At 37.8% G+C, this 22,083-nt stretch overlaps 1 protein-coding gene across 7 annotated transcripts in view; it reads right to left on the bottom strand.

Annotated features, from left to right (window-relative positions):
• Positions 1 to 22,083, bottom strand: part of GRM1 (glutamate metabotropic receptor 1) — a 183,125-nt gene that overhangs the window by 136,501 nt on the left and 24,541 nt on the right. For all 7 annotated transcript variants that reach the window (XM_084513314.1, XM_084513316.1, XM_084513315.1 and 4 more), the window contains exon 3: positions 10,989 to 11,238. In XM_084513314.1, the coding sequence (XP_084369440.1) occupies positions 10,989 to 11,238 (250 nt within the window). The remainder of the gene's footprint in view (positions 1 to 10,988; positions 11,239 to 22,083) is intronic.

Genomic DNA, 22,083 nt, shown 5'->3' with positions numbered 1-22,083 from the left:
TCCTCATTACTTACAGAACACTGTAATTCATCCTCTCCCACTTGCACATTCTATTTGCCTTCTTAGCTACATTGTGTGTTTTCTTTCTCACATCTTATCACCACCTCTTCTCCTTTCTAAGCCTTTTATCTTTCCTACTTTTCAATTCTGTCTGCCTCTCTCTATGATTGCAACTCTTACCACTGCTAGAGTAGTAGCTTGTGCAATTACTTAAGTTTATGCTTCCCATCTAAAAAATTTTCCAAAAAAACACACTGGCAAACAGAAAAAAGAAATCGGTCATATTTCAACAACAGAACTCCAGAGACTTTTTTGTGCTCTGTCATCCTCTATTTCTGTTCTCATGATTACCAGAGAAATGGTGGCAAGCTTCTTGTGAAGGCTTTAAACTCTCCATTCCTTTTCTGGGTTCATTTAACATACATTGTAATCACACTGCTGAGACAAATTCATTTGAAATGCATGCAGATTAACGCATCTAATTTTGTACTCTAGGTGTTCTAGCCTTGGTATTGGCCTTAGCAGTGGTACTTTCAATAACGTGCAGTATCTCATTTGTTTGCTTACATTATAATACCTCTGAGTGAGTCCTCACATTTACTCAGTTTGCAGCTCTGAAAATGATCAACTGCCAGCCTGCAAAATCAGAACAACCGTCTAGCCTTTCCCTTTATACCATTGCCTATCCTCAAAAATCATTTTAAAATGTTATAGTAATGTGTGAGACCAGCCACCCATATAGCATTTCAGGTCTGTAAAGACAATAGTTCTTAAAATGGTAAAGGCTTCATGCTATATTTTTCTCATGGCAATAGTGATACAAGGTCCCATCAAGAACAGTTGGAAAAGGTCTTACATAGCTGCAGAGTTACTTGGTTTTTGATTTTCTTTTTTTTATATATACGTATTTTGGGGAGGGGGGGTGGGGGGAAAGGTCTTTCTTTTTTGCAAAGAACATAAAGCAATAAAGAGGCAGAGTAAAAGCACATATTCAGCGATTTATTAGGGTAAAAGCAGAGAAAATGTAGAGATTTCCCATAAGAAATAGCAGTTTACAATGATTCAGTCTTCTGTGAGAAATCAGCTGAAACTGTAACCAGAGTCACATACAGGTTGTTATTCCTGCATATGGAGTATTTAAATCTGACCTATTATGCAGGCTTCCTAATCATCATGTTAACATGAAAGAGCTGATAATCAGCCTCTTCTTTGTGATGCCTTCATCGGAAATCAAAGAATTCACTTTTATTAAACAGAAGTTTAAAAAAAAAAAAGTATTAAAAAAGTATATTAAAAAGTATATAAAAATAGTATTATAGCTATTTATTTAAAGCAGAAGTATAACACATCCAATTTCTGCCAAACTAAATAACAGTAGGGTTTTTGTTGTTGTTGTTTTTCTAGCTAAATTGGACTTGTATTGAATCCCTGAAGTCCTTTAGGCAAAGAAGGACAGGAGAAAAACTTACACTTACTCCCCACAGCACCGATAAATACAGCCAAATCACCAGCATGGAAAATAACTGCATGAGCCCTAGGTACCAAAGCTTACCCACAAATAGCTCATAGTGAATAATGCATACGGCTTAAAGCCAGTTAAAATAAGTGCCAGGTCAGTTATCAGACAGCAGTGAATTTGCAAGGCTTTGAAACAATTTTTTTTTTATTTTTTTTTACCTCCCTCTCTGAGGTACAAATAACTAAACTAAGATGCAGAGAATAATGAATGAAGTGGGTTGTGGGCAAGAGTTGGCCACTCAGTAGAACTGGAGTGTTTCAGTCCTACATCAAAACAGACTGGTGGTGCTGAAGAGGCAATAGTAACATGAAAGAGCCAGCTTTCTCTCTGAAGTGAGTTCTTGACATCATTTTGGGTCCTGAAGAATTACCATATCACAGAAATTGAAGGAATTTGTCTTGGATGAAAATTTCAGCAGAAAAACAAGAGACTAAGAATCTATCACTGTGAGCCAGTTGCCTTCATTCCAGTTTAATTTCAGCTTTAAAATCACTTTTTTGCTCAGCCAGACTATAACATGTGAATGATCTGAAACTTCCAGTTTGTAAGTTCACACCAATGAGTTATGACTAGACTGAATTCACAGGAATTCCACTTCTCTGAGTGCTGAATGTTGGGCATGTCTTCTAACCTTGGAAAGGTACCAAGGTTTGTCCTGCAAGGCCATTAGGCTGAGGACATTCATAAAAACAATAGATAAATAAATAAAAAAAAATAAAAATAAACCGGGAAATACGTGGTCTTTCCCCACAACATTGTAACCTGCTCTTATTCTGCCTTCTCTGTCAGAAACATTTCTATCTGAGCACCGAAACAACTCTGAAAGTAAATCTCAGAAATTCCATAGGTCAAGGCATTAGGATCTTGTTTTAATTGTTGCAAGTAGAAATATAACTGCTTAGTTTCCTAAACATTTATAAGGAATTCTAGTCTTACAGAGGCATGCCTGAAAAACATTTGGCCTCTAGCAAATTATGCAAAGATCCTTGATGTAACATCATTCTGTATCATTCATTCACATAAAATTACAAAATATTCTTCCAGGTGAGCAACAACAACCCAGCTACTGGTTTCTACAGCTGTTTGGTAAAACATGCATTATCTTATAAATAAACCATCAACAACACAGAGCACAATGTATTAACTCAATGATTCTAATGTCCATACTCATTCATATACAAAATGCAGACGTTGAGCTGTTGCACTTTTCCAGCACTGGAAGATTTTGCAGAAAATGTAAAGGTAAATATATTTACTACCAAGGATGTTCTTTCTTGGCATTTTGTTACTAGCATAGATAACTCTCTCTGCGGAATCCATCCCAAAATCATCTGGAACCACTGAACCTGGTCTTAGCTTTCCTTTGCTAAGCAAGAAACATGAAGTGCTATGGAATCATCTAAGTTTTTACCAGAAATCTAGAAACAAGAATTTTTTCCCCACAAGTTTTCCTGTTGTCAATTTTAAGCTTTGCATTTTGTGCCACACTTCAAGGTACTTAATTGTCTGCTAAGTAAAACTTAGCCTTATACTTAATTCAATATCATTATCACCAAGCAACAGCCATGTTTTCTTTACTTTAAGCTTTTGAACCACTACTAGTTTTCTCCCTCAGAATATGGTCCGCCACACGCTCAAAAAAAAAAAAAAAAAAAAAAAAAAACCACCACAGAATATTGCATTCCAGTGGTTTGGATTACATGCATTTTGTTATGCTAGATTACTCCCAGTTTTCTTAACACCACATTTCCACTCATGGCAAGTTGGCAGAAAGCACTAGCATTAGCAACAGTGTTATATCTACTATTTTCACCAGATTTACAAGGTTCAAACCTATCCTAGAGAAGCTAGGCTTGCACAAGGCATTTTTCCCCCATTGCCATCATAATGCTAGCCATTACTTATTTCTTTTTAATCACTTACATACTTAAAAAGAGCCAATATTTTTGGGGGGAAATGGATTTAAAAACATTGGCCCTGCAAAACATTTCAACTCCTTTGGGTAAGGTCGACCCTTCTCACTGATTTTTCATAAACTTGGGGCAGCCCCTGCAGTAAATGAAGACACTGCGTTAGAGTACAGCGTATTTCTTTCAGCTAGTCTAACTTTAACAAACAGTAGCACACTCAGATGGTCATCTTTATGAAAAACTTCCCAATCTAGCAGTAGTATATTCTCAAACACTTTGTAGGTAGTGCATGAATCACTAGCACCAGAAACTCATCTGGGGGGAAGAGTCAAGTAGTCATTTTGGCTAGACATAGAAGGTGATACTGATGATACTACATGGTCTTTATGATATTTCTGATGTTCGAACCGAAAGAAAGAAAGAAGGAGAACTGCCTATCATTACATTGCTGGCAGTGCAGTCCATGTCATCTGTGGTGGGTTAGCCTTGGCTAGCAGCTAAATGCCCACTCACAGCCACTTGTCAACTTCCCCTTCTCAACAGCACTGGGGTAGAAAATAGATTATAAAAAAAATCTCACCGGTCAAGATAAAGACAGGGAGATTTTTTAACTGTTACCACCACAGGCAAAATGTACAAAACTTGGATCAAATTAAATCAATTTGTTACCACCGCTAATTTATATGATGACCCGTGAGGGGATACTTCACCATCACACTTGACAAGAACTACCTCCAGAAGCTGTGGGTTGTTGCCTCTCTACCAATTTTTTTGTCCATCTTCCCATTCCATAGCGAGAGATCCCAGCTTACCTTTTGATTTCTGATTGTCATACCCAGTATCCCAACATCAAAGCAGCCAGGCAGCAATCCATTCACCTGGCTAGCAAATGTAATCTTTCTGCATATCTCAAAGTTCGCTCAGGGTCACTCAGGTGCTTTTTGACTGTTAGGTGATTTCTGTCACTTCCTCCTCCCATTTTCTTGCCAAAGGACCAGCTTTCTAATTAAACCATTCCTCCTTTTCCCTTGCTAATGTATGGACCTGTCAGTCTCTGCTTCCAGTTTTTCTTTTTGACTCCTGGAGTGATTACTGTAGATAGGTTTTGTGTCCCTCTCTTAACCTGAGGTGTCTTCAGATGCTGAGGCCCTTCTTACCCTGCTCTTGTGATGGAGGTGGAAGGAGGCTAAATAATCACAGGCCAAGCTCCAAATCAGTACTATGAATTGGTAGGTCCCAATGGAGTAGACAAGTCATCTTTCTGTCAAATGGTTCCCCATTTTAATGGGATTACATGTCTCTTCAGCCATAAAATTGCAGACTATCAAAGGTGATAACTGCCCTGTGCACCTGGTCAAATCCTCCCATACACCTTGACACTCAGGGATTGTGCTCTGAATGGCACATTTCTATGTTGCCTCACCAACAAGTTGTTCACTCTTATATCAGGTTGATGAAATCAGGTTCCACATACCCAATGAAAAGCCAACAAAAGTAAGATAATGGGACTAAACAGCTTTGTACAGATCTACAAAAACCTCAGAAGCCCATGCAACAAAGCTAGGGACACCAATGCCAGAAACAAGAAGGGAGGTGTAATCCCTCATTCTTAAGATAGCTCACCCAGCAAAAGAACATGATCCATGCCTGGGCCATATGCCAGCACAAATGCATGGCCTTTTTTTTTTTTCTTTTTTTTTTTATCAACATGGTCACAGGCACAACTAAATAGAGTGATAAGCAGCCCAGAGAACAGCAAAATCCAGAAGTGACCACTAGCCTCTAGCTTTTAATATACAGTAAAACAAGCAAACTTCATGACCAGCACAGAATCCTGCCAATTAACAGCCACAACAGCTACAGCACACAATCAGATCAAAGCTGTTATCTCAGGCCACACATTAGGCACCAAAAATGACTGTGGTGGGATGACCCTGGCCAACAGCCAAACACCCAGCCAACCTAAATCCCTTCTCCCACAAGACAGAGGGAAAATAGAAATTTGTGGTTAAAAATAATGAGAGTTTAAGAAGGCAAGTAAAAGCTGAGTGTAGAAGCAAAGTGAAAAGAGGAATTCATTCCTCTCCATAGACAGGCAGATGTCCAGTCACTTGCTGAAAAGTAAAGCATCAACACACATAAAAGTTGCTTCAGAAGCATCATAACCACGAATTCTCTTTTCACTGAGCTTGTACTGCTGAACACTTCATCATATAGAATAGAATATTCCTTCGGTCAGTTTGGGTCAGCTGCATCCCCTCCCAGCGCATTGCCCACTCCAAGCCTGCTACCTGAGAGGGCTTGGGAGGTAGAGAGAACAACTTGATGCTGCACAAACACTGATCAAGAGTCAAAACATTGGTGTTATCCACACTGTTTTAGCCACAAATGAAAGCACAGCACCATGCAGACTGCTGTGAAATTAACTACATCCCCACCAGACCCACCTACATCATTTCATTATATTCCCCAAAGCTGTCAAGGGGCTGATGAACAGGAGTGGTGACAGAACTGAGCCCTCAGGACTTTTGTGGGAAGGAGAACCTGCCCATCACGCCCACTGGGAAGAAATAAGTGAAACCAGCTTAAGAAATCTCTTAAATCCTACCAGGGCATGCTGCCATGTCAACGGGACTTTGTTATCAATCACAGAAATTTAATAATAGGCCAGTATTACCTAGGCTGTATCTGATCTGGCCAGCACCAAAAGCAATTCATTCATAAGTTTTGCACTGGTGTTTTGCCTTGCAAAGTAAAATTGAATTGGGTCCAGCATAGCAATTAGTGAGATTTGCTAAATTACATTTTCTTGAGGATGCATTCACTTCCACAAGAAACCAGAAAACTCTTGGTTGTTTCTGAGTGTCTCCATATTTAATGAAATGCAGAGACCAAACTTCAAAGACTTAGTTGTTAGGGTCTCCATTTCTGTGTCCTAACAGAAGACTTTCCTTGGTCACTGGTGTCATATGTGACCATAAAATTGTTTTCTCCCCTGCTGAACTTGAAAACCTCAGCAACATTTCAGAAAATGTGAAGTTAAATGCCAGAAACACCATCATTAATACTGCCTTATGAAGGGAGGGCAGTCAAGTAAAATTTCATCACACCATCCACCTTAAAAGCTTTGTCATCCTATGCTAAAAGAGCTTTATTATGTAGAAAAAAAACTCACTTTTCCCTCTGAAAATGTACTCAGTTCACAGCAGAGATGCCAACCATATCTTCACTGCCAAATGTTTAGATCTTCATAAGACATCACCCTACAAGCACTTAAAATTCATGGTTCTACAACAGCCTATAGAGCAATACAAATGAATACCATAAAACATTGTAAAGCCTACGGAAACAAAGCAATATATATTCCACTACTTGGTGTTATATTGAAACTGCAGGTACACTAACGTCTCTGTTCCTAAAACTCCTCATACATTTACACAAACTATTTTGTGTAGGAGTCTAAGAAATTTTGAAATTACAAAAGAGCATTTTGATTTCCAACTGTTTATCTAACATGTCAATTCTCCATTGATCTCAGAGTAACTATTGAACTCTGGGATTTTGTTTGCATCTTTCATTTGCTTTGCATTACTCACAGATGCTGGCAAGTCAGTTACATGCTTTGACTTGATGCATCATTTCAGAGGATGTACAGATTCATCCATCTTGAAAGATTCTCACAAGGCCTAATTTATGCTTATTAAGTAATATAGAAGCCAGTGGTCTATGTAAACATAATTAGAAGCATAATGTTGAGCATCTTTCTATGTAGTCACTTCATATAAAAACTAGCCTCTGTTAAAAGACATATCACCTGAATTTTCCTTAAGAGAGGGCTTAATTTCTTAATAGAATTTTTGCCTTTGGTTAGAGCAATACTGTTGCAATCACTGTTTTTAAATAAAGCCATTTAATTTTATTTTTTTTTACTTCCTTTCCTGTATATTATCAGCCTGTTGTTTTTTCAGCTTTCTTGTCCTTAATTTTATAACTTAATAGTTTTCTTTCTAGATTCTTCACTACATTTGGACACTGTATTAGTTTCAGAATCATCTGCTATTCTCCCTCAAGTGGGATTATAATCCCTTCTCCTGTCATGTTTTACCCTTTCTTCCTTCCAGATTCAGAAATAGAAATTCCCTTTACAACAGACTGTGTTTTCCAGTGGCAAAGTAGACTGAACTTCTACTCAGACCTTTGATCTGAATTTAGGAACAATTGCTTAGATACGGCACAAATAGGCTCCTAACTCCATGCCTGAGAATAGTCAACCCATCCTGGAAAATTCCCCCATATCTGACAACCCAGTCCCAGTTCAGTGCAACCCCCTATAATTCCCAATGTATCATTCCCAATTTAAACTAAAGTCAAATTTAGTTCTCAGCTCTCTTTCTGATACCTTGAATTTAGTTGAGCTTGTCAATGCCTGTCTGCTTTCACCAATAGCAATACTGAAGATATAGCAGGAAGAGCACTATTTAGCCAGGTGTCCTTTTGTAAAGGCTTCCTCTTTACAGTGAGTCAGAGTAGATTATGGAGTTGATATAGTGTAGCTGATAATGAACCTGTGGGCAAATTAAAGGCTTTGTTTAGCTCACTATTGCAAAAAGTCTTGATTTCACATTCAGTCCCATTTCCCTCAATAAAAAGAATGCTCTTAAAAGGCTTTTGGTTTTTTGCTTAGCTGGGTACTTGAGTGAGAATGACTAAACAGCATGTCAGAGCAATGTTAGTACATGCCTCAGCTCCTGTTTGTATACAGATGACCAAATTCATAGCACTGCAGTTTCACTGCAACTTACTTGTGAATAAGTTTGCTAGATTTGCCGTTTTTTTAATGTCTTAATCAGAACAATTCAAAGAAAATATCTTTTCTTTTAGTTCTGCAAGCATTTAGAAAACATGTGCAAGCCCTATAATATTTTTTATTTCTACCATCTGTTGAGCACAATCCGGACTGTGCACAGCCAGTCTGTTTTACAACCAGATCACCTAAAAAGGCAGATCTGACCCAGTCCTAAAAATGATTCTCCCATACTCTATTACAGAATCACAGAATCACAGAATTTTCTAGGTTGGAAGAGACCTCAAGGTCATCGAGTCCAACCTCCAACCTAACGCTAACAGCCCTCCACTAAACCATATCCCTAAGCTCTACATCTAAACGTCTTTTGAAGACTTCCAAGGATGGTGACTCCACCACTTCCCTGGGCAGCCTGTTCCAGTGCCTCACAACCCTTTCAGTGAAGAAGTTCTTCCTAACATCTAGCCTAAAACTCCCCTGGCTCAACTTAAACCCATTCCCCCTCGTCCTGTCACCAGGCACGTGGGAGAACAGGCCAACCCCCACCTCGCTACAGCCTCCCTTGAGGTACCTAAAAAGAGCGATAAGGTCGCCCCTGAGCCTCCTCTTCTCCAGGCTGAACAAGCCCAGCTCCCTCAGCCGCTCCTCGTAGGACTTGTTCTCCAGGCCCCTCACCAGCTTCGTCGCCCTTCTCTGCACCCGCTCAAGCACCTCGATGTCCTTCTTGTAGCGAGGGGCCCAAAACTGAACACAGTACTCGCATACCAGCATAAAATAAGACTACGTTGAAGCCTATCTGAAAAACATATTTGTGAAATTTTATTATTAACATTTAATAGTTGAGAGGTTCTGACAAAGTGCAGAGCAATGTTTTTGGGCAGATTCTAAGAAAAACAATTGAACCAGAGTATCATAATGTTTTGTAAAAGCTTTTAGTCAAATTTTGAAGCTAAAATATATTATCCATAAATAAGGGGATCAAGTAAATGACCTAATAAGAAACTGATGTTTGTACTACCATCAAACTGAGTTTTGGTGTTTGAAGTAAGAGACTTATTTCCTTTGTCTCTTTTGTAGAGCCAGAGAAAGCACCAAAATCAGGTGAATAATAAGACACCACTACAAAGCAACAACACATGAATACAGTACACTGTCTAAAGCTGCCCAACAACACGTGAATACAGTACACTGTCTAAAGCTGCCAGGGTATTTACAGAATGACCAGGGATGCCATGATCCAGACTAATTTTATTATAGTCAGGTTCTTCAATTCACTGAAACAGTCCTGAAAGGTTCCTTTATTCATTGCGTATTATTCAGTGCATATTGAATGATGCAGATGAAAAGCACATGCACAAATCTAAAACAGAATATCATTTTCCATACTACTTTCATTTTAATGCTGAAGGCTTTCCAAATGTGCTACATCTTGTCTACACACTCTTCTAGAGAAACAATCTCTGCTTTAAACAGATTAGAATCAAAAAATGTAACAAAAAAAGAACAATGAAAGGAGAACCATTGATTGCTTTCAGATGATTACTTAAGTAAAGTTAGCTATCTGATTTATGGGAATCATAACTGTGATTTTTGAGGAGTGATGCAAGAAAAGAGCAATATTATAGTACAGGGCTAAAGGACGACATTGCAGCCACAAGACTGACAGACAAAAACTTCAGGGAGAGAAAGGGACAAAAAAGTTTGATAGATCAGAATGACAACAGAATAAGGAAACAGAAGCTGAGTAGTTAAGACTGTCAAAGACCTTGAAGGAATGGTGTTTAAACAATAGATAAGAGAAAAACTAAGAGTGAATAGAAGGATTAAAAAAGACATTATCAATCTAACAGACAAGACAGAAAATGTCAGCCCTCATCATCAAAACAAGATTCACTGAAATGGAAAACCAGACATAAAGACATTGCAAAAATCAAGGTGCAAGTCAGAAATAAGAGTTATTTTAACTCTTGAAATAACTCTTGAAATAAGAGTTATCACAAAAATGGCAATGTGGATAGATCACTTATGATAGAAATAAAATGACCATATTCCAGTGGATATCTAATAAAGAACTGATAAATTCTAGAGGAAATAAGTCAGTCTTTGCCTGTCCAATACACATCAGCTTTGTTCAGTAATGTAAGTGCAAACATATATACTGAGTTGGCCATCAGCAAAATTGATATTTTAAAAACTAAAAAAATCCTTGTAATCTCAGTACCCTAGCTCTGAACAGCAAAGCTCAGAATAAAGTATACAACAGCAAATGCCAGTTTGTAACCTTAAGGCTGTGAAAAAAGTTCAAATAATCAAAACCATTTGAAAATTTATGTTTTCAAATTACAAAAAGATAGTCAGTACCTCCTTAGTAAAACCACATGAAATGCTATTGTATCGCATTTCCAGCCCACATTCTGAAATCAGAATTCTTCATCCCATACTTTGCTTCTAAAATCTGCAGATGAAATATTTCTCCAGAGTGCGTGGAAGCATAAAAATGCTAATATCTTATGTCTATAAAAAACAGATAATAATTAACATTTACTTCAGCAAAAGTTAACAACACCAATTAAGTTGCCATCCATCTTCATATCCTTTTCCCAAGATCTGCTCTACCATCTTGCCATTTCTTTTCATTCATTAGAAAAGTAAATACGAAAATTATGAGTAGCCTGTATTGCAGAGTTCTGAAACAAAGGACTGCCGGCAGGATGAGATGGAGAAGAGCTGCAGTGAAATTCACTCAAAGCCTTACCTTCCAATTAGCAGAAACTCCCCAAGCACTCCCAGGCGTCTCATGGCGATGAGGATCCCCCTCACTGTCATTCCCTCACAGAAGCAAACCACCACTCTAGCCTTGGGTAACCTTTCTCGTAGTTTGCGGAGCAGGCGATCAAAGCTCTTTTCCCCAGCGTTGCTGTAGATTTTGTCAGAATGAGCAATGCAGAGACCCTCTTGGGCAGCCAGCTCTTTGAAGGCCTCCATTCCACTTTCCCCATAATTTCCTGTTTTAAAAGAAAAAGGAAAAAAGGTATTAAATCAGGCATTTGCCCAATTAAGGGTGGGAAATCAACTACAAAAAGTAAAGGAGGTCCTCCAAAGTGAACACGCTCAGAGTTTGGTGAAATAATGATATACTTGTGGATCAGTGGGTCTTAAGTGACCTGGAGACTGAAGGTTTCTTATATTGATTTACCAGTGGATATTAAAGACAAATAAGGTGTGGAGAGGTAGAAAAGTGGACAAAGAGTTTAGACAGTAAATCTAACATTCTATTAACATTTTTCTTGCAATTATCACAGCTGTTCTACTACAGGAAAACCGTGACAATAAAGAGAAAAAATAAAATTTTTTCATTCTAATCTGTTGCATACCACATGTATTCCCCAGTAGTAAAAATGAATAAAAAATGATTGCAAACATAAAACATCCTGATCTGGTTACATTTTAAAAGCCGTTTGCACCAATCTGACTGACCAGTGTTCATGACAGTTAAAATTTAGGCCTGATGTTTCTCTTGTAATAGGAGACCATCTGTAAGGACTTCCAAAACAGCTCTTTTTAATACAAAAACATTTTGACTTTGTGGTTCAGATAATACCAAAGTTGATTCTAAAATTCTTTTTTTTTTTTTCTTCTCTTTTCATATATTTTTGAATCCCTAAAACAGCTTTGTAAAACTCAAACTGCCTTCAGCTATGGAGACAGGTGAAATCTCAAATTTTCTTTGAATATTTTATGCCTGCCATGAGCACAGGATTTATGATGAACATCAATCAGAGAAGAGGAGCAGATGGATTACAATAAATTGTCTATTAACAGCAACAAGAGATCATTCAAAAAGAGAAGCCCAATTTTTTCGCTATCCACATTTGTAATATTTGCTCGGTTTCTTGAGGGAGTAACATCAAATATGTTCAATACTTCCAGACACAGACCTTTCCAAACCTGTGGTAACTGAAGAGTTGCAACTCCCCTCTTTGCAGAGACAGTTTCAAATAGCAAATTGCAATGAGGAGCACTTCTGAATCAGCCTAAATTCATTCACAAGAAAAAATGTACAACACCCCAAAATGCACAGCTACGGGGCAGAAAATTCAGCGGGAGACAGACCAAGCATTCTGTATAAATCAAACAAAAATAGTACAGTTTTTCCAGAAATTTGGATTCTTTGCAGCAGATGCAACAAACTGTGCAGTTTCATATAGTCATAATTGTACGAAGATATAGCCAAACCTTCCACGTCTATTTTCAAGCACAAAATGCAAGTTTCAAAGTCTTTTGCACTGAGCTAACCTAGTTCCTCACAAATTTGCAGCTCAGCGGCATGGCCTCTTTTCCAATCTGTGACTCTATGACAGATACAGCACGCAGGTCTGTCTGCTCTGCTGCCTGTGAGCCAGACGTACTCCAGAACGGGAACAAAGCCATGGCCCTGCACGGCTGTGGGGAGAAGAGAGGAAGGGCTGTGCCTGGTGGGAATGCACCAGCAAGCAGCCCCACACTGCTCAGCCCTGTCCCATGCCCCTGCACCTGGGGAAGCACCGTTACCTCTCACAGGGGTTGTCACACTGAGATGGATTCTCAGAGGAGACACTGTCAAGGTATTTCCATATATTTATAGGACATAACTCACAGTCACCAAGGAATTTACTGCAGGACCTGAGGCTGGGCAGTTTGAGCTACAATACTTTTACGACCTGTCTCAGGCCCCAGGCTGCAGCAGGACAGCCTTGCTGCCGACTTGCATTAGCAAGCACCTCATACTTTGGAAAGAAATTGGAATATAATGCCCAGTTTCACAGAATCACAGTACTGTAGGGGTTGGAAGGGACCTCAAGAGATCATTGGATCCCTCCCCTCCCCCCCCCTCCAGTTTCATGTGGAACTTCATGCAACAAGTAAACTCATTTGAAGTCAGTGGGATTATTCCTGAAGTAAAATCTTACCTAAGCTGAGCCACTGGAGTAAACTGAATCTTCTTAGATATTTAGGCAATGTGTATTACAAAACAAATATAATAAGTTTCCTACCTAATTTAATAATGCCCTAAATGTAAGGGTAGGATGGGATTTTCTCGTACATCAATACAACACTAACTCTGTTCTAACTGAAGCTAATGATTTCAACAAATACAAAATTAAATCCACTTAGAATGCTTTTTTCCAGCTTTAATTTGATGGAATAACAATCATCCCAAACACACAGCCACATCTGCACTAACAGTAAAACAGCGTACAAAAATTACACTAATAGGAAGTAGTGTTGCCTATACATTCAATAAAGGCAATTAAGAACCTAAAAGGTATAAAAGCTCATTAAGATCAAGAACCACACACACAGAAGAACAAAAAAGCAAAAACAAAGCAAAAAAAATTGAGGCTGGAAACGAAAACTTTCTAACCTTTCTCTGAAGTTGTGAAACAGCTTTCCAATAGCAGTACAAGGAAAGACATCTTATTTTAGAATGGAGCTGGTAAGCTCACAAGAGCATTACATAATGTAGATGTCTGCAACAGACGGAGATGAAACTTGGTGAAACAGGTCCTTTTGAAGCCTGTTTCCTGCACTCCCCAAGCAAGACAGCACACTGCACACCTTCCTCCTCCAGGGGAAATGACCAGGAAGAGAATGAACATGTGGCAGATGTTAGACGCATTGTTCAGTGCACTCAGCTACCGGGGAAAGCACACTGTAAGGGTATATACAAAACAGAAAACACTAATTAATTCTGTGCAACAGCCAAGAATATATCCATCTGTACCAGCTTGCTGGGTACATCAATTTCAATCAACACATGCAACAGCTGAGAAGGGAAACGTGTAATGAAAGAAATCTGCACAAGATGGCAGTCAGTGAAGAGTTTCAACAGGATCAACAATTGCAACACCACCATGGACTGAGGGTCATTTTTCCTTTGAAAGAGCAATCGAAAATTCAATCTCATTCATAATTGCCTTTTTGTTACTAGAATAAATTGGGAAATGACTAAGTATTTATTATCTTAAGGCCACAAACAACCAAGTTTTATTCTGAATAGTACCCAAATGCTAGCTGTGCCAGGAACATATTTTAAGTCCCATGGTACCTTGCTAACTTTTTAAAAATATTTGGTTTTTTTGTTTGTTTGTTTGTTTGTTTTTTAAATCCCTCTTAAATAATAATAATAAAAAATAAAAGTTCTATTCAATTTGTATCCTGTTCAGAAAATGAGATATTCTCCTTTCATGCTTCAAGTAGAGTCCATACAGCACTGTAAAGGCAAATTCTAACCCTATCATGACTACAATTGTACTAAGAGCATTGTCCTCTCAGTGACAGACAGCTTTGCTTCACCACTCTAAGAATCCTACATAAGGCTATTCCAGATGAAGGATCCAAGTACCTGAAGATGCTGGTGAGAGCTATGCATAGTGAGAATTATTCTAACTCTCTGTGTTTTATGCAGTTAAATAACAAAAATATGAAGATGAAGCTGTAGTAGAAATCAAAGATGTCAGCCTAATGAAAAGAAAAAAGACATTTTCACTTAACAATCAACTTGTATAACTCTTTGTTTCAAAGCCCCCCAAAAGTAATTCAAAAATTTAGCTTCATAAAATGCTCCTGTGAGACATTCAAGTCACAGCTGCCAAAGGAAGTTACACTATTTACTTGTATTAGCACTTCAGCAGTGTGGGGAGCTGAGCCCAGGAGCTTCATCTAAAAGGTTTATACTGTCCCTTTTATTAGAGTTGTCTGGCAATTTTACTTACATTCTCTTTGTCAAGAGAGACATTTTTTTTTCCCATGTATGAAATGAAGCGGAAATGTAGCCTTAACAATCAGATGCTTATGAGAATCCTGGATATTGTCTTTTTGAGGGATGCACAGAGTATGGATCCGCCTGAGCCACGTGACAAAGTGCTGCATTTCCAAGGGTCTATATTCTATATTGGGTTATAACTGAAACAGAGCATCCCATGTCCTTCAATGGCTGATTTCATTCAAGGATAGCAATTATCCATGAGGCAGCATAAGGCAACATGAACCACTAATATTTGTGCTACAGAAATATATTCCCAATATATTCCAAGAGCTGTTTCAAAAAAATAAAATAAAATAAAATAAAAAAATCTAGAGGCAATGTTAAATATAACAATAACTGTACAGTTTCCAAATACATGTCTGGAAGGTTTTGGACCACTTAACAGATTTAAAATAAATTTTTTTTAAAAGTGTCAGTTTTCTCCCCTACAAAATCCACTATTTCCTTTCACCATCAGGGTATCTTTGAATAGGGTCAGTTAGTGAGAAACGATTGAGTTGTCTCATTTTAATGTTTCTTATCAGTCAAACCATATTAAATAAACGTGTGCATACTCCTAGTCCATTGCAAACTAAAATTAAAAAGGCCAACAATCAGATTTAAATTAGCATGTTTGCAATAGGCTGGGAACGTATACACCATTGGCTAATGTGGCTCAGCTGATAAGCACTCAGTTTCTAAGCTGTAGAAATTCAACCCTTTAGACCCATTTTTCGACACTTTTGATCTACAGAGTTAAAAATAAAAGCCTAAGTCTAAAGCCATTCTATCAGTGCAATAGATTGGCAAAAAAATGAGATGCTGAAGAATGGATCTGCCCACCTATCTTATTTCTGTACTTCCCATGTGTAAGTATTATACTCACAACAAGAGTAATACCTTCTTCTGGGGAAGCAAAAGCAGCCCTGTTGGCACAGGGCTTCCAGGACAATTGTGCCAACACAGCCCCCCAGATTTCTCTGTCACTGTGGAAAGGGTAGAAATAAAACACTAAAACATTTTTCCCTAGAAAATCTTTTTCAATGCTAAAATCACACTGTTGTCAAAGGGGCTACATTTTATGAGTTATCAGTTATTCCAAACAGAATTTGTCTTTCGTTTTCAGTGAACATTCTGCACTTAATGTTGACTTCAATGCCTAAAGCCCTTTACCACAGTTTCTTTTCAGAGTTCAGATAGCTTTTTCAACACCACTTTCTTCATTGAGTATATTTTAGCTCACATGTTTTTAAGAGGAAACTTCAAAGCAGAAGAGTTAGGCTACGAGAGTACTTTAGAAACCCTAAGGGATCAGCCACTTTACAATAAGAACACAGCATGGATATGAGCTCCAGTTCTGATATCAGTCAGAACAGAACAGTGGAGAAAGTATCAAAAGAAAAAAAAAAAAATCAGTAAACCTAAAACCCCACTCTAACACTCAAAGCTTAAAAGGAAAATCCTACCTCTTATTTATTCTAACTAGCTTGCAAATAAATCAGCAAAGAAACAAATTTTTCAACAAATAATGCCAAAGTAGCTATTTCAATTTCTCTAAGTACAATGGTGTTTGGAGACCAGCTGGATTGCCCACTACTCCCTGAGTGCCTTTCACTCACTTCATGTCCCAGCTGCTTGGTTCTAAAGTTGCTTTTAGCAATGGATATTGGGGACCTCCTTACCACCAGTATGCATCCCAGGCCAACTCATGAATCTGTGGAAGTCAGACTTTCCCTCATGTTTCCACGCTCATTTTTCTTTGACAGCACCTGAGAGATTTTGCATTGTGTGGATGCCTCACTCTCTTTTCAGTGACAGAGGGGAACTCATTATCAGAAATTGAGGTAGTGGTGTAAACACTCCACATTCTTTTAAAGTACCTTGGCAAAGTTTCCTGTGCTTACCATAGATTTCAAACCAACAGTACTCCAGCCCGATGAAAGCCAGAAAGATGCATTAAATGAATGAACTGAGTCATCTCTGGTGCTCTACAATACTCTGCCATCTGTGCTTATGGCCTATTTTCCTCCAAACTTCAGGCCCTTGTAGAAATGCAGAAAGGGAGCTGTTGAGTCAAGACTAGTCTTCATTTTCTGAACTCAAATAAAACTGAATACAAGGGAGAAAATAAAAACAGTAAATGAGAGGTTGGCGTTTGATGATTCCTGTAGCCATAAAATAATACAGCATTCCTATCATAGTTCAATTTTTCAGAGGAATGAAACTATATTTCAGATAAGAAAACTCCCATTATTTTATTAAATGCTAGGTTACCTTCTGTCATTAATTACAAAGTATGCACATTCTGCCAACAGCTCACCGTAGCTGTGTATTATCTCCATAAAGTAAACCCAAACATAGGTAAAACATTGCTGTCAGATGAAATGGTTATATTTAAACCTTCATCTTGTATGAGGCACGTGCATCATCTTGAACAACTAATTGATATTCTTGTCAGAAACAGAAGCACAGGTGAAGTCAGTCTTGATGTGGTGAGAGTAGTGCTACATAACATTCCCAAAACAAGAAAAATGCCCCAAATTTTTATTTTTTTCCCTAAATTTATTCAAAGGATACACCTAGTGCTTATTTATTTCATTTATAACAAGGAGCTTTAGAGATTTATTTATATTCTAATGGATCTTTTTCAGATAAATCCTTGCCTGATATACAATACTTGTAAAAAAAAAAAAAATTACTCACTGAACCTATTCTTTTGTTGTTGTTCGTGAGTTATCAGTAGCTTCCAGTTTTCTTTAGAATTTAGTGAAAGTAATCCAACAACCCCTAACATTAACCATTGGTTAGGGCTGTTCTTTGGCAATGATTGGACAGTGGTCACAGATGTTTTCTCTTTCTTGATAAGACAGAAGAAAGTAAACACAGAATAAGTTCCAGTGAGAACATTCTCCTATGAATAATCTATTGTTTCTTCAAAGCTCTCTGTGATTATTACAGTTGGTAAAATTCTTCTGGAAAGAATACTCAAAAGGCACATCAAAGTAGGAGAACCGTATTCTCTTTCTTATTTTATTTTTAAATATGAGCAGATGTTTCAAAATGAAAGAATGAAATTAATGCTTAGTTCTGTTCATGCTTCGGCAATTATGCAATTAGTTTAGCTTACATTTCAAGCACAAGATTTAAAATACTGATGGCAACCCTGAGCAATCAAAAATTACACATGTACCCTACTGTGAATGAAGCTTTGAACATAAATAAATTAATGGAAAACTAAAAATAAAATAATAAAAAAAAATAAAATAAAATAAAGAGACATTTCTACTGGCTGTCTAGTTTCCGAATCTGAGGGCACAGCTAAATCAGTTTATTAATTAAAAATTATTAATTTTTAAGAGGGACAAACTATTAAATTTTATTACTTACTGTCTGTTAACATTGAAAAAAATATATCCAAAAAGCTACTGACCTCATCTATAATACCATATGTAAATATTCACTGCACCAAGCCTGTCTGAATTTAAGAAGCAATTGGACTGTGCACTTAGTCACATGGTCTAAACTTTTGGGTAGACTTGTGCTGTGCCAGGAGTTGGACTTGTTGATCCTTATGGGTCCCTTCCAACTCAGGATATTCTATGATTTAGAGCAATTTTGGCTTATGTATTATTTTAGACACCTATATTTTCTGTTTATGGGAGCCACGCCTCCTGATGTTAATTATGTCAATTTTGGAATACTATGTAAGTGATAAATCTTAGTGTTGTGTGTAAGAAGCTGTACCTAATCACAGTTTATCTATCACCAGAGAAATTGTTCATGTAGATGGAATAAACTTCTGGGGTTTATTGCAAATGAGAAGAAAGACTTTTTTGAGGCATGCTTAATCAAATCCCTTGATACTGTAACATAATTATTCAGAAGATGATTATGTAATTTTAGAAATAATTGTGTTTTAATTTAAACTCACTTATGAAAGAAAGTTACTGCTTTGCTTTTTATGTCCATTAAAGAATTTGATGAAAATAAATATAATTTTCTAATATTATCTGAACTATCTACTCTCACTCAAAGACTACTTTTGACTTTGATTACTATGACTAATCATCTGTAATAAATATCAGCACAGCTGGAAGAAACCCAGAATAACTTATTTAATAATTCTGCCTCTTAGATTTATACAAAAAGAAACAAAGAAACATAAAAAGGTTTAGATGCTGAGTCTGAAATCTAGAAATAAGGAGCAAAACCACATTTTTAATAATTTAAGAACAAGCCTAGGAAAAGAGAACTACATAAGCAAAAATAAAAATTATCTAAACAGAAGTGTTTCATTTTTAGAGAATCAACATTTTCAAAAAATTGTATTTAACTTCATAAATATTTTTCAGCAACAACCCCCCGCCAAATAAAACATTTAGTCAAAATATTTCCAATTACCTCTAAGCTGAAATCCATGTTCTGCAAACACTGTCACATATGGTGATTCCAGTACTCACAGTAGTGCTTTAAAAGACTTACAGCAGAACAGTCGAATACATAGCAGAAGTGTTTGTAAGATTTGCGCCTAACAGAAATAAATTGAAAACAAACAAGCAAAAAAATAAAATCCTAATTTTGAGTAGTTCTTCCATCAATAAAGCTGAGGTAAGATATTGATGCCAACATTTCCAACTGAGTTAATAACCTCAAGGATTAACACAATGTAAATGTTTAAATTCCACAATGTTAAAAGGCGTTTCTGATGCTGATTGATGAAATGTTTGAAATATCTTTCTCTACAGGCTACTGTAGTATCTGCAGGTGAAAAGGTGAATAATGCTGAGAATCTAAGCAGCCCATACAGGGAATGAATGTACAACCACAAGGAGAGAATTATTAGTTTACTTTGTGTAGCTCCCACTGTGGTGAATTTAAAAGACTGAGCTTCAGAAGGGCACACTTGTGAGATAGAAAAACTGGCTAAATGCAATTAGGACAAAGTTATAAAGCCGAAAATGTGAGATATTATAGAAACTTAAAATACTACTTGTAAATTAAATGCAAACATGAACAGTTCATCTTCTCTTCTCTGAATTGCCATTAAGCTACGGAAGCATAAACTGGGATTGAGCGTAGGCACTGAGTTAGACAAGTCCTAAAAGAACAAAACTGTCACAACTGTCAGAAAATTAACAACAAACTCTATGACTGACAGTCTTGCATTCTTGACTGGTTTGCTTTTATCTCTGTCTCTTTATCACCGTGTTATTGCTAATTAGGATCAGAATAACAAACATAAATATTCAGGAATTTCAAAGTAAATTTAAAACCTTCAGTGCCAGTTCTCCCGTACTGAAAAATATTTCAACTGGGAAAGAAAATCCTAGATGAGCAGCATAACGATTTGATGCATCAACATCACTGAAGTCCTATGACACTTGCAAGAATGCATCTCACTCTTTAGCACACACCTCTTTGGGGGGGGGGGGGGGGGGAGGGAGGGAGAAAAAAACAACACAGCATTTCAGTTATTCACAATTTCTGATTTCTGAAGGCTGAAAGAAATGTGTCATTCATGAAGTTCTTGAAGCCAGACACACCGGCTATCCCATGACTTTCTTTTTTAACTAAGGCAAGTACCAAGCAATTGTTTGAACTGATCCCCTAGGTGAATGAAGAAAAAGCAACATTGCCAAGTCCCTCCTGGCTTTTTCCTGTCTTATGAGAAGAATGAAATCTTTTTTGTGCTGGAAAACAATACAAAGATACACAAATTTCATGAAGACAGACAAGAGAGATGCCACCTCAGCAGGTGCTCCAGAACAATCAGATACCTTTTATTTTATGCCCTTATCCTGCCTCTTAGCTATTCTATTTGCACACTACTATTGATAACAAAAAGTCAAGAAACATGTAAATTAAAGATTAAGAGAGATTAAATGTGGATTTATGAAATACTTGGCTTGTTTAATTCAGTAAGTATGAGGTAGGGCTTTTCCTGCATTTTTATTGATAGATTTCTTGTAACCTATTAGTTGTTCCCCTTGTCTCCCTCCCCTCCCCCCCCCCCCCAAAAAAAAAAAAAAAGAAAAAATAGTTTTTATTCCTCCTCTTCTTCTTTCACACTTATTATTTTCACATCAGAAATACCTACCTCATTCACAGTCTCTTTCTTTCCCTGATATTTCTCACTCAAGTTTCCCTAGATGCTAAGGAAAGGTTTTAAAGAATAGTGATCCAAGAAAAACTTGGAAAAAATAATGAAATGATCTGACTGTTATGCAAATCTGGCAGCCAGGAACTACAGGCTGCCTGCCAGAGCTTTGCATACCAACCTAGAAGTGCAGTGGTCCTGTGTACAAGTGGCTTCGTCAGGCTGTGCTTCAGCAGGGACACTTTGGACCACACAAGTCCTCTGGCATCTGCACCTGGTCACAAGGACACTCCCAGATCACCTCCAGCACCTTTCATTCTGCAAATTGGTTGGGGAGAGGCTTCTGGGATGAGGCCTTTGCTGCACACCTTATGAATGCCTTCTCACATTGTGTGTCTCACAGAGATGTATGTAACACTGCTATGCAGACCAATAAGACAGCTGGTTGGAGGGAGAAAGGAAAGATTCTTTCCCAGGTTTTGAGGCAGAAGACAATGCATGGACAAAGCATTAAAGTTGTTTGTTTGTTTGTTTTTTCCCCTACACAACATGAATTTGCTTTCTCCACACTCACAGCACTTTGGCTTACAGACAGCTCTTGAGGTACGACATCTTGGTACTCAACAAGGAGTGCTGTTATCCAGAAAGCCCTCGCAGCCTCCTCACTCCAGTTTAAAACAACATGAACCCAAACACATAACTCAAGCACAGCTTCATCTGCTCACCCTCCAGGTAAAAGTTCCCAGAAGGAGACACTAGATGAAGAAACCCTCTGCTGAAGTCCCATGAGCTGACTGCAGTCCCCTTAGTCCTGCGCTGGGTAGTGGGCACTACGGAGGGAGGGTATAGCCCTGTGTGCTCGCACTGCCACATCTTTTCCCAAATCACACCTATGAGGGCTGAAGCACTCAGAGAAACTAAGCACTAGAGAACAGGGCTGGCACAGAGGCCACTGCCAGGCCCTGG

This window comes from Aythya ferina, assembly GCF_964211825.1.
Source record: "Aythya ferina genome assembly, chromosome: 3".
NCBI lineage: Eukaryota > Metazoa > Chordata > Aves > Anseriformes > Anatidae > Aythya > Aythya ferina.
Note: the sequence above shows the minus strand (reverse complement) of the source record. Positions and strands in the feature narration are given on the sequence as shown.